At 41.3% G+C, this 14,555-nt stretch overlaps 2 protein-coding genes across 2 annotated transcripts; both read right to left on the bottom strand.

Moving 5' to 3' along the window:
- Positions 1 to 954: 954 nt before the first annotated feature.
- Positions 955 to 2,180, bottom strand: LOC126373542 (cytidine deaminase-like). Its single transcript, XM_050019662.1, has 2 exons — positions 2,008 to 2,180; positions 955 to 1,482 (listed from the first exon to the last, which is right to left on the bottom strand). The coding sequence occupies exons 1-2, from the start codon at positions 2,126 to 2,128 to the stop codon at positions 1,058 to 1,060; spliced, it is 546 nt and encodes a 181-aa protein (XP_049875619.1). The 5' UTR covers positions 2,129 to 2,180; the 3' UTR covers positions 955 to 1,057.
- Positions 2,181 to 4,814: 2,634 nt separating this feature from the next.
- Positions 4,815 to 14,553, bottom strand: LOC126373677 (serine/threonine-protein kinase mTOR). Its single transcript, XM_050019910.1, has 10 exons — positions 14,178 to 14,553; positions 13,185 to 13,982; positions 10,523 to 13,104; positions 10,272 to 10,444; positions 9,910 to 10,195; positions 7,935 to 9,824; positions 7,407 to 7,622; positions 6,719 to 7,084; positions 6,255 to 6,569; positions 4,815 to 6,022 (listed from the first exon to the last, which is right to left on the bottom strand). The coding sequence occupies exons 1-10, from the start codon at positions 14,395 to 14,397 to the stop codon at positions 5,552 to 5,554; spliced, it is 7,317 nt and encodes a 2,438-aa protein (XP_049875867.1). The 5' UTR covers positions 14,398 to 14,553; the 3' UTR covers positions 4,815 to 5,551.
- Positions 14,554 to 14,555: the final 2 nt, after the last annotated feature.

Raw genomic sequence — 14,555 nt, 5'->3', positions numbered from 1 at the left:
TTTACATCACAGTTATTATCTACAACAATATTATTTACTAGATTTTATCACCATTAGTCTTGTGATATGAGATAATTTATGTTGACGATAAAACTTTCGGTAATAAGTTTATTAAGTATACCTAATTTATATTCTAGTGATAACTCGTAAAATAGATTCTTTTTTGAGTTATTTTTTTAAAGCTTCAGTACGATCTGCTCTGAACCGGAGGAAGCAAGAAAAGTGTGTAAGGATCGAAGCAAATGGAATTCTATAGTCTCTGCTTACCCCCGGTGGGAAATAGGCGTGAGTTTATGTATGTATAGTTCCTTTTAGACAAATTGTTACCCGTTGTGTAGTAGCTAAACTAACTCAATAAACTTGTAATTTTACACCGCCAATGTATGGATGATGGGTACTGATAAGATAGTGATTTTAGGGAACAACTAGGTATTATGTACGCAAGAATTGACTTCGAAATTCGTGTTACAATAGATCGATGATATCCCGTGGCTTTCAGGATAAAACGAACACAGCTGGTGAGGATTGCGTCTCTGCGTACCCCTTTGGGGATTCAGGCGTGACTCTACGTTCGTTACACAATAGCGTTCAGCAGGGCTAACATGCGCAACGTGATAAAATTTTGTCGCGATCATTTACCGATTCTGACGATATAATTATGTCGTTTTGTCGATTGGTGCTAAATGTGAACCCAAAATAAGTCGTCGTTCTGTCAAAATACGAACTAAATCGCGTGGCACACATGTTAGGCAAAAAACAAACTTATCCACTTTCGACAAAGTCTATTGAATCGATCGATTATTTTATCACGATGCTCATGTTAGCCCTGCAGGTCGTTAAAGTATAATCTATCGATACCGTCGATATCAACTATTTATTCTGTTTCTACTAGTAGCAGTGTTAATCGAGTAGGTAAATCTATTAAATTACCTCTATGAAAATCAAACAAGCTAGAACTGACACATACGATAAGTTTATTTTACATTCAGAATCATCACAAAACAAATCAGTCCTTGAGCGCTTCAGTAATACTTTGCAGTGTAAAAATACATTATCACTATGATTTACCACCATCCTCGGTATACCTCACGAAGGAAAGTGGTAGAAGTTTGGACAGCTTCGTGACTAATACTTTGTCCATCACTGGCTTGCTCAGGTAAACGTCTATGTCACCGTTTGAACCTCGGAACTCACTTAGCGTTTGTCTACAAACGCCACAGGGCGCCGTGAAGCTGGTCTCTTGATGGGCCACGACTGCGATCATCTTGAGCTTCAGGTACCCGTCGCAGACGGCTTTGGGCACTGCGACCCTCTCTGCGCATATGCTCGGGCTGTGCGCCATATTCTCCACATTGCACCCGGTATACACCTTCAAGTCCTCCTCCGTAAGGACCGCGGACCCCACCGCGAAGTTAGAGTATGGAATGTAAGCACGTTTCCGTATTTCAACCGCCTGCCTTATCAAATTCTGCACTGTCTCACCTGCGAACAAATACAACTGTATATAAAATGTATCGGCAATTTGGTCTTAGACTCAATTTTGTTAGGTTTTTACCTGCATTTCTGTCATGAATGCCTAGCTACCAAAATGGTTCACCCGTCAAAGTATCATGCATTTACCATGTGCACTAAGATGTACATAAGCCGTAAGTGCTTGTAATTAACAAAGCAATCGTCTTGATGAGATGACCCGCTGCTGTTTTAAATGAATAAGGCGTGACTTGATCACATGACCCAGTCCGTAGATACAGACCTACACAAACTTTTTTAATCATCTCTGAACTAATTCATAATAGTATGAAATTCATTTGATTTATTTTTGTTGCGAGGTTAAAACAGTCTACTGTAAGTTATAAGGCCGAGCGAAAATAGATCTCTACATTACTTTTTCATAAGAACGCAATGGTTATTACAGCTATTACTGGATACCTTGTACTGGTATTGGATGGAGACAATGATATTTGATCAAATTGGCGAAATGCAACAAAACTTATTGATAAAACTTACTTAAAGAACTGAAGTCTACGATTTCGTAGTTATCCATGGACGCGCGTGTAGAGTACTGTACGCGTGCGACACGTCCACTTCGTCCCGCGGTCACCGGCCAACTGATTATTCTTTTCATCATGAGTGCTATCTCGTACTCGGTCCTTGATTAGATGTGGTGCTTCCCCATAATTGAATGAGTGGCTCTTGTGCCCGGAGTCGGGGGCTGCAAGAAATGTTTCTTCCTGTGCACAAGCATAAAGACGACTCTATTCACGCTATTGATAAGAAAGCGTGTTTAAACAATCAACATAAAATCAACACAGTTACAAAAGGAACATAGAATTTCATTTTGATCTAGCTTTTCTTTAGCTGGCTGAGGCCAATAGAAACAATGTTTGCAATGCAATAATGCGTAATCGTACCCACCTGGAACCGCAAGGACTTTTCCAATGCCAGCGTGAATTGCTTAATGAATTCATTAATTTAGATTAACTACGCAAGGTGTCAGGGAAATGTTAATGAGTTTTGCAAGGGTTAAGTCGGTACAGACGTTATTGCATTACATTTTAATATTACACTTTGCTTTCTAATTAATGACATCTCGCCAGCAAATCGAACATGCCATAACGTTCACTTTATGTCAATGTATGTTACAGTTCTTATTTCATTTGCATTATGGCTGCTGCTACCTGTGAGCATTAAGCTTGTCCTAAATACCGACTATGGACGATGGGATCATTTATCACCATATACGGTAGTACATAGGTACATGACCAAGGCTCCTGGGTTCGCCTGAAAAGTACTACACGTGTATACATCATGTCTGAGTGGTTAAAGCGCAACAAATGTCGGACTTTCATATTTGTAATATTAAATAAGATCATGGAATCCGTTTACCTAACCTGAAGATTTGACAAGTCCGGTTTTTACAGAAGCGACTCTCCGTCTGACCTGACCAACCCACGAAAGTAAAACCAGTCCAGTATAGGTAAGGTCGCATTCCTCTGAAACGCATATCACCGCTGAGCATAATAATAATAATAATAATAATAATAATAATTTTTATTGCCAAAAAAGTAGGTACAATTTTTTTCCTTAAAATAGCATGTGATAATAATGTACCATCCAAACATGAATTCGAAAATCATTGGTTTAGGCCTGTGCTGGGATTCGAACCTGCGACCTCACTATGAGAGTCGAGTGTTCTTCCAACTGAATTACCACGACTCCATTAAGTGAGATGTCTGTTAAATGCAAATTCATTCCATAGTCTCTGCTTACCCCGGTGGCGGGAAAAAGGCGTAAGCTTATGTACCTATGTATGCTGTTAAATACGTGAGTAGGTATTGTGTTGCCTTATGGTAGTCGTGCCATTTGCTCAAATCTTAAGTCACGTCATAAAAATAATAATTCACGTTACTTATAAACGTATATAGTACTATTAGTACTCCAATCCCCCAATAACCTTTAGTACATTGTTCTGAACGTTTGTGCACTAAGTGCAACGTAATGTCAGATAACACACGCTCCGTTATCTACCAGTCATTTCATCAGTAACAGTATAAATCATTTATCTTGATGATAAATGATTTTCTGTTTATAGTCACTAACAATAATAGAGGTCGCCCGTTCGCGCGTCCAATCCAATTCAACCATGATTTCTTATCACACAATTGGTAAACTACCTCCTTTTCATACATTTTATCATAATCCATTTTGTGACTCCAACCAAGTTATGTATACAGGGTGTTAGTGACATCGTAACGAAAACTTTGAGGGATGATTCAGACCATGATTCTGAGTTGATATCAAGTGGAATTTTCCGTCGCAAAAGTATGGATAGGAAAATAATTAAAAAAAAAACAAAAAAAAACATGAATTTTTTGACAGGAAATTCCACTTGATATCAACTCAAATAATCATGGTCTGAATCATCCCCCTCAATATTCGTTACGGTGTCACTAACACCCATACCTACTTGTATGGCTACCGTATGTACTCGTACGGGGTGTAAGTGACATCGTAACGAATACTGAGAGGGATGATTCAGCTGATTATTCTGAGTTAATATCAAGTGGAATTTTCCATCGCAAAAGTATAGAATTGAAAAAAAAAATTAAAAACTAAAAAAAATACATGATTTTTGCGACGGAAAATCCACTTGATATCGACTCAGAATCATGGTCTGACTCATCCCACAAAGTTTTCGTTACGATGTCACTAACACCCTGTATAAGACTAGTTAGTCCGGATGTTCAATATATGCGACTTGTGGCTCTGCCCACCCTGTTAATTTCAAACGTGAGTCATGTTTTTTTACATAACGTCGCATTCTCGTGTGATTCTCTTCAACAAAACCTCCATTACTATCAATTAATTTTAATCTGCGTAAAAATAGAGACCCGAATTGATACTAGCTAGGCGATTACATACTATTTCGTTATGTAAGTAGAGCCGGAAGGTAAAATCTACTAAAGGGAAGGTCTAGGTCGAATAGATCTTTTTTTTTTGACGTGACTTATTGTAGATTTGCCGCAGATGGCATTAACTACTTGGCCGGACAAATGGGGAGCGCTGAAGGCTCTCACCCGGATAGGTCGAATTGAAGATGTTGTAGAAAGACAATGAAGTTGATAGAGCAGTGGTGTCGAAGGATCGTACTCGCAGTAAATGGAATTTTATGGTTCCTGGCTATGCCAATAGCAAGCAGGAGGTTGAAAAATGCTGCATAAGTCTAAAAAATGCTATATTTGAAAATAGCAATCTTAGTAAATATTTGGCGTCAGGAGCAGCATGGTAAAAGATAACAAATGTAAACACTGAAATATAAATGCATTATTTTATTATTTACCTGAATAACAAGCTGTTTCCGACATATAAAACAGTGCTTGCGAGATTTACAGTAAATAAAGACAATTACAATTAATTACGAGTAGGTAATTTTCGTCGAGTTTTGACTTAGTTAATAGGCATCAAAATTATAATTAAATTCATACTAATTAATTTAAAAAAAACACCTAATTTAAATGCAAACAAAATCAAATGTTTTATTATAATTTTATGGTATTCGGTTTGAAATAAAAAAATACCCACAAATTTATCCCGATTTAGATGCTTCATTTTACGCTCATGGCTCTCGTAAATCCTCTTTTCAACTATACTTAGGCTTATTTGATCGCACCACAATTTTTTTCATCAAAAACTTATGATTGCTATCTCCTTGTTCATCAAACCTTTACTTATTTTCATTTCTTTTATCACTCGTTATCTTATCTCAATCTTATATAGCACCACGACTGTAAACGAAGTAAAACATCTTAAAACACACAATCTTACACGCTACTACCACATCACATTAGTTTCAAATGCGTATTTATTGAACAGAATTTCACCCGAACCTTAATCTAGCTTAATCTACTGTTACATACTTTGACTAAAATTATATAATAGAACTTAATAGAACATAGTATCATTACAAAAACACGTATCAAAATCACAAAATCCAAATATTCACTTACAAGCAAGGCTACTGAGACTATGAGGACCGCGGACACTTAAACCTTTACCAGAACGGGCACCACCCAACGTAGCACTGGCATAGATTCTCGTTGCTTGTCGCCTGTTGAATGAGAAGGTCGACTTGCCTCTGGACGGAGACGACTTCGTCGATATGCTGGAAGTCGCGGCCGGTGAGCTTGTCGCGAACGCGGTTGACGATGGCGAGCGCGCGCTTGTTGAGGTTGGTCTCTGCGGGCTGGTCCAGCGGGTCGGACACCCCGAGTGGCGCGCGGCTCCTGCTCGGCTGCGGCGACTCCGCGGCCGCCCCCGCCGCCGCCCCCGCCCCCGACGTCCCCGCTGGCGCCCCCGCCTCGCAAGCGTCCCGCGAGCGCCGCCCCGCGTCTATGAGCCGCCAGTTCAGCAGCGGGTCGTACACGAACGCCTCCAACACCGCCATCACGCTGTCCTTGTGGCGGTGCAACACTTCCATCACCGATTCGCACGTGCGGCGATATGTGCCTTCGATGCCCGTTACCTGGGGAACGTTTATTAATTAACTTCGTGTTTGTTTAATGATTATGCGATTGAAAAATGAAATTTACATTACGTTTTTCAGTGAAAACGAGATTTTATTGCAATTGATTAAAAGTCGTAAGACCGAATGTCCTTTTAAAATTCAAACCCCGTTGCTTAACTATTGTGTCTGGACATTTCGGCCTTACAAGGTTAAATTAAAAATAAAATATAGAATGATTTTCGATAATGACCTCCATAGCATTGATAAGCATCCTGGTTAGTCTGAACGGTATTTTCTCGGGGAACTTGTCCCTCGTCACGGCGACTTCGAAGCAATCTCCGAAGTCGATGTGAAGAAACTTGCCGGTGACTCTATCCAGCATGATGTTGGAGGGGTGTCGGTCCCCGAGCCCGAGGATGTAGCCCACCATGCTCATGACGGCGAGGGATCTGGTGTAGTTGGTGCGCCGCTCGAACCACACTTCTGAAGACGGACTTTTAAGCCAGAGGAGTTTAGCTAAATCATCGCCTGCTGTGTGCTCTAAAGCGTGTTCGAATACTTCCACCTGTGAAGAATACAAATAAATTATAGGAAATCAAAGTCAAATCAAAATGTTTGCTAGCAAAACACTTAGTCCTCGGCAAGAGGTCTTTGTAATCATAGTATAACATAAACCCCAAGTTTAGCGGTGCAGTGAAGAAAGTCAATACGAACCTTTTGCATCAGCATCAATTTTTCCAAATCCGACGCCATCCTTTGCATGATCCTGTGTTCAATATTAAGAAGACACTTCCTCTTGTCTCTGTAGTCTCTTATAAGCGAGTGTAGTGTGTCACAATGGGGTACCCAGCCAATGAGTCCAGAGTTGGTAGAGAGAGGTATGACTGCATATCTCTGGATGGCCAGGTCTCTTCGGAAGGTATCCGGATCTGCTTGCAACAGAGTGTTGACTAGGCCGAACAGTTGCATAACTCGTTCGTCCTGTCGTAAGTCTTCGTGTCCCTTCAGCAGGAACATATAGTCTTTCCCGTTTGAACCTCGGATGCAGAGGCGGCGAGGTCGTTGTTTCGATGTTATCACCTGAGAATTTTGTATTCTTTCAGTTTTTGATTTGTCATGTAAGTGGGATTAATTCTTATGCGAATAACATTTCTTAGATCAGAAATATAATGAAGGTAAACATTTTACCAAGCAAAAAAGAAGCCTAAGAAAACAGACAAATATAAGATTTAAGAGGCGGAGGTAAGTGGTAGAGTCGGAAGTGGAAAGCTTAGGCTCATCCCACGATCAAATTCAGGACGCTTTAAATGACAGGTAAAGAGTACCCGAAACCGTTGAGCATGTATGTAGATTTTGATAAGAGTGGATGAAGCGAATATGTATTTGTAAATATAAGTCGCACCGACAAACTGCTCTGTATGAGAGCGATGCGGATGAGGTCCTGGTCGGGCACGTAGGAGCCGGGCACCGCGAGCTCCAAGTCGCGGCAGCCGAGCAGCCGTGGGCTCACATACTGCAGCTCGAGAGACGTCAGCTGCGGCAGCTGCCGGCTGATGCGCCGGAACACGTGGTAGTACAGGTCCCACGCCTGGTTCAAGTCACGCACTAGGCCCGATTCCTGGACGGTAGAGAGAACCAGTTTAGGGTGGATTTCCACCTAAGCGAATAGGAACGGGCGAAAGTGAGAGAGAGGGCGACAGAGTGTCTTTTCTCTCGCTCGATGTGGTCAGTCCGCACGTCTCCTTTCCTCTTCGCTTTGGTGGATACCCATGTGTATGGTTGACAAAAGGATACGCTATTGCGATTAACATCAAAATCTTCATTGAATTTGTGAAGTTTTTGGATTTATTCTTTTAGATGGTGTAACAGTTTTGAGTTGTTTTTTTACAAATTTAGATTTCTAATGGAAAAAAGTAGGGTTAGTTCTTGCCTTATATCGGTTGCACCATTCCTGCGCTTCATTTAAATCTCTTCCATAAGCCTGACTGAACGACACCTCTTTAAGTGTCTGCGGACCTCGCTCCAGCATCGCGTGAAGAGGCTCGAGAGTCTTGAACATAGCTTTCACGTCGTGTTCGCTGAAGTAAAGTCTGGACGCTTCCTCTAATGCTTCGTGCCACTGCTCGTGCCATAAAATTGCAACTCGAATCAACTCCTCCGAAATCATAGCTGCCTGGTTAACCAAGTTACTAGAGTGGGTACACATTGATTTCAAAATCTGATTGGCGGCGTTCTTTCGAGCGACAAACGATGACTTCGAAGCAACCGTCAGCGGGTATACGAGCGCTTGGGGATGCGACTTTCCGATGTCGATTAGAAGCGAATGAATCAATTTGCCCACCAAAGCTCTTGGAGTATCGATCCTGGCAATAAGTTGCGGTATCACTTGAAGCCACACGTTGATTTCGATGGTTCTAATGCCTTCCAACAATGCTTCGTGCACTGCCGGGTGATGACCATAGTCGAACCATAACGTAAGGAGCCTCAAAGTGTCTTGAAGGGAGCTGCCATGAGAGAGGTTTATTGATTTGAAGAACCCTTCAACGGCAGGCACAGTGTGCAGCTGAATGTATTCTGGGGCGGGTCTTCTCTCCCCAATTTGAGAATTTTCGAGGTTATTTTCTTGGTGCTTATAGAACAAGACAGTTTCAAAGTTCATGTAGGCCCATGCATGCCAAGCTTTGTACCAGTCGGGTGCTAGTTCTGTAGCATATGCATAATTGCGTAAAATTTCAGGAATAGACAAGTCGTTGATCCCCAGTAAGGACTCGCACCAAGATCCTAGTTTCAAGTGGCAGCGAGCTAGCAGCCGGCAATGTTCTGGGTCGCCAGTCTCTGCAGTATCCACGTAGAGTTGCAGCTGGTCAAATGCCAGTTGTTTATCTCCAGCCACCCACAAATGTTTAGCGTACGCCAGAGTTAACCTCGGCTCGTGAGTAGGCAGAGGTAGTTCCTGATTCTGACTAGGATCGGTGCCTAACAACATTACTAAAGTCCTGTGTGCCTGGCGCGGGGCTCCGCTCTTCCTGCACAGTGATGCGAACTTTAGCCATGTGGCCATATCCTCCTGAGGCGTCAACACCAAACTACGTACTTGAAGAATCTTTCGCCAATCCTCAACTAGTCTTTGGCCGCCTTGAAGTCTGCTCCACCAAGCTTGACGAATAGATTCTCTTCTCTCGTGAACTAGTTTGTACGTTATTACCTCCTCAAGTTCAGCTAATAATTGAGCATTGACCAGTGCTCCGTAAGCTCTTTGGTAGCTCTCGCCGGCAACGGCTGTAAGTTCAGAATCTAAAATCGTTCGTGCTTGATCGATGTACAGTTTCGATAGGTCGAAATCGCCATTGTGTATACTGAGAACAGCTCGATAGAAGGCTCCGTCCTGTGTATTTTCTGGCAAGAAATTGACATAACTAGTCATTGAATCCCACTCGTTCATGCCCCAGGCGGCGGCCGCGGCGAGTCTCGCTGCTTTGAACTTCTCATCATCTGTCATTTTCATCCACCGGGTGGACACCGTATTGTATAACTTCACCCATTCACCTAAAGCTTCAAAACAGCGTAGTTGACCGAGGCAAGATTCCATATTTTCAGGTTCTTCTTCTAACTTTTCTCCATATAAATTGAGTGCTTTCTCCCAATTGTGCAATTTTTCGTACCAACGTATTTGAACTTTTAATGTCATATCGCCAGCTTCACGTTGAGCCATCACTCTCTCAAGGAGACCTTCTGCAGCTTCCTTTTGTTGCAATTTGTTATTTATATGAATAAGTGCTTCTACTACTTGAGATGTTGCACCATTGCGGAATTCTTCTTCCTAAAACACAAATAAATGATAATTATGTTACTACAGATTTCAAGAAACATCAAAAAGCGAATCAATATAAAAAAAGTATGTTTACCTTGTAGTGCAACGCCTTAGCATAAGCTCTGCAATGCATGGCTCTCTCTCCAAGCAAGTGAGTTGATATTGGCAACGCGCCGCCTTCGCAATGTTCCATGAATTCTGCCAAGTTAAGCACCGTGTGTGCCAGTTCCGGAGCATCGGGAGCCGTGAGGGCTTGTTCCAAAGCATTCGATAGTTCAGTGCGCGAAGGCCCTTCCAGTTCAGTCCAACACGAGACGAAAGCTGCGTTAAACAAGTCTCGAAGCAGTTGAGAATAATTATGAGCTAGCGCCAAACATGCTCTGAAAACAAGTAGGAATTTAGGAAAAATATTTTAAATAAAATAAAGAAAAAATCGTTCAACCGTCGACTCCATACCTTAAAGCTGGGCTGTGTGACTCGGTGAGTAGGCCGATGCTGAAGCGTCGCAACCACTCGAGCCAATCATCCTTCGATACTCGACTGCTGACTGTCCACGCGAGCTTCAAGTTGTGAGCATTCACATATAACTTGCGACTCGATTGCGACAAGTCGCATATTACAAGGCGAGCCTGAAAGATTATGGGCAATGTTTAGATTTGATCTTCTAAAGTATACAGTACAAAATAAGAATTGTATAGTAAAATTACCTCCTGATTATTATTCTTTGGTTTACGTCTCGTACTCTGTAAAAAATCATCCACACCTAGAGATGAATTCGACTGCAACTTCGATATCAGCAATTCATAGTTCTGATGCTGAATTCTGTGCTTTGCAATTACTTTCTGCACAAGAAGTATAAAGTCGTTGTATTTGCGACCTTGTTGGACAATTAAAGCACATAACGTGTCCATCGCCGTGGGTCGCAGAGTAGGGCAGGTGTCCAGGCTCCTGACGAGCGGGTGAATGATTCTAGAAATCAACTCCGTATAGTTCAAGGAATCTGACAGGTAATCAACTGTTTCCATAGCAACTTTGGCTACGGTCACAGGACAGTCAGAGGCGTCGAACAATTTTACTATAGACGGAATGACTAAATGCATGTAGTCATCTAAATTGTCCTCAAACTTTTGCAAAGCAAAAAGAAGTTTTTCCGTAACAAATCTGTCTTTACTGGTATCATGAGCCAGGACTCGAAGTATCTGTGGCATTAGCTGCGGCAGGTATACCTTGAATTCTGATCCAAGTGCCACAGCAATATGTTCCACTAGTAGTATCAATGTGGGTTGCAGGGGACTGTTTGGTGTCCAGAACTCTTTGATCAGGTCGAAGATTTTGTCTAAGTAGTTACGTATATGTTGTTTTACAATGGCAATGAGTTTCGCCAACTGCGTAAAAAGGAACTTGCGAAAATCATTATTATCTGTCGCTCGCGCTACATAGAGCAGACTGGGTGTAACCCGTGATATATATGGCACGCATTTAATTCCAAGAGACTGGAATATGAAAGTCACAGCTTGAACAACACTCGTGTGATGCTGTTGTAAAGTGGGATCCCGTAATATTCGCATCAAGGTAGATATGACGATCGCTGGGTAGTACTCCTCCAGCACTGGCGACGACATGTTTACTAGCATCTCGCTGGTGGTCATGTCGAAGTTGTTTTCTTCAGCTTTGCTGTCAGTCACAGGAACCAAGCTGGAGTCAGGTGGACCCTCTAAAAGTCGTTTCGTCATTTTGTGTTTGTATGGATCCAATGCCCCTAATAAACCCAAAACCCGAATAGTTTCTCTTCTATCTTTTGGTTGTTGCTCAGTCTTCAAAAAATTGAGTAGCACATCCATGAGATTTGGATATTCAGTATATGGAGTGACCACATAGCCTGTAGCACTGACAAGTTGACCAAAAGCCCATAAAGCAACACTTCTCTTTTCATGGGCACTGGCATCTGACAGTAATTCCAAAAGGGTGGTCAGCATTTCTGGCAGCCACTGTTTGAGCCCAGTGTTGTCGCCATGAACATCAGCTAAATCTCCTACAGCTTTCAAAATACTAATCACGACACCTGGATTAGAGTCAGACTCTTTCAGTTTCGGGACAAGTACATTCAGTATTGTTTCCATGTATGGTTTGACCAGGCTAGGAGCATGCAGTATCAGGTTATCCAACATTCTCGCAGCTTGTTCTTTATTTCTGCTCATGCCAGAATGTTCCACCTCAGTAAGAAAATGTATCATTGTTTTCCTCAATCCTGGCATCACATAAGCAGGATTTACAGTACTTAATCGCCCAATGGTGCATATGGCTAACTCTCGAATTTCTAACTGTTCATCATTCATAGCAATGAAAAGGAAGCTAAGATTTTCAACTTGTGCTAAATGAATGTTGAATATCTCAGTCAATGATTCTAGAACCCAATAGCGAACTTCATAGTCGGGATCTGTAACTGACACCACCAACAATTTTCCCACCACTTCTGCAGTGAGCATAGTTAAAGTTCTTGAAGGTGTCTTCATGGTTCTCACTATAGCATCAGCTAGAAGCTTAGCAGAGGTTTTTACAGCTTCCAATCTCACCTCCTGTTGATCACTTTGTATGAAGTGGTCAGCACAGCGCCTTACAAATGTTAGTAAACTATGTTGACCTTCAAAGTGGAATGTGCCAAGAGTTCTTAGAGCTAGCACAATGCTAGCAGTATCCTGAGGCTCGATAACCAGACTCATATTGCTCAGTTGTTGTTCCAAGCTTCTTGGGACCCCTGGATGAAGAAAAGGTTTATTCCTCAAAACAAGAGAAAGCATGTTCAGCAATCCTTCTGAAATTTCAGTCCTGAGTGTTGGTAAGTGGTAACTCAATTCCTTGAGACATATGGTCAAAGATGGGCTAAGGCCTGTGGCAAACATGGCATCAAGCAGTTCTTTTATATCATTGGTGACTAAGTCTTTGACAGCACTTGCCAACAAAGTAATGCAGGCAAAGATTGAGGGATCAATCCAAATTCTTTTTTTGGTTTGTGAATCTCTGATGGGTAAGGCCTGCTTGACAACATCCATTATTCTTGGGATGTATGGTTTGATATCATCTTCAATTGCGGCTGCCATAAGGCCAAGAGTAGTAAAAGCCATGTTACGATCCTTTTCTCTGCTGCGAAGAGATGAGAGGAGATAATGCATTGTGCCACTGAGGTATTTTTTTAGGAACAGTTCTTTATTGAAAGCAGCCAGTCTTGGGATTATGATAAGTAGTATCTGTGGAACTCCTTGAGTTTTAAACATTCTTTGAGCCATTACATCTGAAAATGAAAAATAATGTTTAGACATTAAACTGGTATTAAAATTTAGATTGTTTACAAAAATAATTTAGACAACTTACCTTGACAGATGGTTTCAAATTTTTCAGTCAGTAATTTACAGCAAACTTCAGATTCATAAATAGGAACTGGGTACTGAACATTTTCAGTCTTAAAACCATCACATAAATATCCTCTCTTCACAGATGGACTGTGTATTTTTGAACTTATGAAAATAATATCATCTGTTACTGTGATGTCCTTTTGTGTGTCCAAACTTTGCATGAGAGTTGAATATTTTCTTTCCCATGTTGCATTTGAACATCTCAGGAGTTCATTTAAGATCAGAAGCCCTCCATGAACTCTATCTTCTTTGGTAATACCTTTTTCTTTTATAGGAATATCTTCAAATGAAGCCATGGCTTCTTCATAGCACTGCATGTACCACTGAGGTTTAGAAGTTGACTGTTTAGCAGTTTCTCTTTGGGCAGTAACTACAAAACCAGCTCTTAAAGCTTTAGCAGCCGCTTCTCTTATTTGTTGCTTTGGATCTTTCAATGCAACCAGGATATGATCAAAGAAACCCGAAACTTGTTGATAGAAGTAAGTCGGCATCGCAATGGCCATCTCTTTGAGGAGTAAAACAGCTGAATGCCTGCGGCCTTCGTTTCTTTCTTCTGAGAGCCATTCAAAAGCCCGTTTAACTTCAAATTCGACATATTCAGCTCTTTTGACACCAGATACAGTTGCTAATCGTCCTACAGTCTTTGCAGCCAGTTCCATGACCCCCACATCAGATGATGGCAACAAATTGCGCAAGTAATTAGCAAAGCGTGTTATACGAGTTTTTGTAGTATCACAGTTACCACCAATCAGGCACACTATAAGAAATACAAAAATGATGACAAAATAAAATGTTTTCTTTTTTGGAAACTTACACATAAATCAGCTGATTTTCAAGGTTGTCATACATAAGCCACAAGATATAGCATAATTGTAGTGTCTATATTATGCATTTCGATCGTAAAGATCACATTTTAGATTCTTAATAAAATAGAAGGTAATCTAAAGCTTACCTATGGCTAGCACGCCGCCTTTTTTCTCATGAACGTCATTGCTGGAAACCATTTCAAAAATTTGGTGGTTGAATTCATCGAGAAACTGCGTGAGTTCCTCCTGTGGCACTTCTCGAAGCTCCGTTTTAGCGAAGTGGTATAGCTCCCGGGCTGTCTTGATCTGTATGTCCACATTTCGGGACTTCAAACCCGCAACAAACTGCGCCACTTGATTCGTCATTTTGTGTAGTGATTTAATGTCTATTAGTACTTAAATACCATTATGAGCACTTTAGCTGATAAAGCTAACATTTACATATACAAATTCTACTGAGTATTCACATCAATAACATAGTTTTTTCGAAAAATAATAAACAACCACACTCACATTTGGGGATC

Source organism: Pectinophora gossypiella, chromosome 16 (genome assembly GCF_024362695.1).
Source record: "Pectinophora gossypiella chromosome 16, ilPecGoss1.1, whole genome shotgun sequence".
Lineage (NCBI taxonomy): Eukaryota > Metazoa > Arthropoda > Insecta > Lepidoptera > Gelechiidae > Pectinophora > Pectinophora gossypiella.
Note: the sequence above shows the minus strand (reverse complement) of the source record. Positions and strands in the feature narration are given on the sequence as shown.

Excerpts from the sequence above, each read along its gene's own strand:
- LOC126373677 (XM_050019910.1), bottom strand. The coding sequence starts at position 14,397 with ATGACGAATCAAGTGGCGCAGTTTGTTGCGGGTTTGAAGTCCCGAAAT. Across the intron at positions 10,196-10,271 it reads TCACACAGCCCAGCTTTAAG|AGCATGTTTGGCGCTAGCTC; the intron begins GTATGGAGTCGA and ends ACTTGTTTTCAG. Across the intron at positions 6,023-6,254 it reads TGCTTATCAATGCTATGGAG|GTAACGGGCATCGAAGGCAC; the intron begins GTCATTATCGAA and ends AACGTTCCCCAG.
- LOC126373542 (XM_050019662.1), bottom strand. The coding sequence starts at position 2,128 with ATGATGAAAAGAATAATCAGTTGGCCGGTGACCGCGGGACGAAGTGGA. Across the intron at positions 1,483-2,007 it reads CGTAGACTTCAGTTCTTTAA|GTGAGACAGTGCAGAATTTG; the intron begins GTAAGTTTTATC and ends ATTTGTTCGCAG.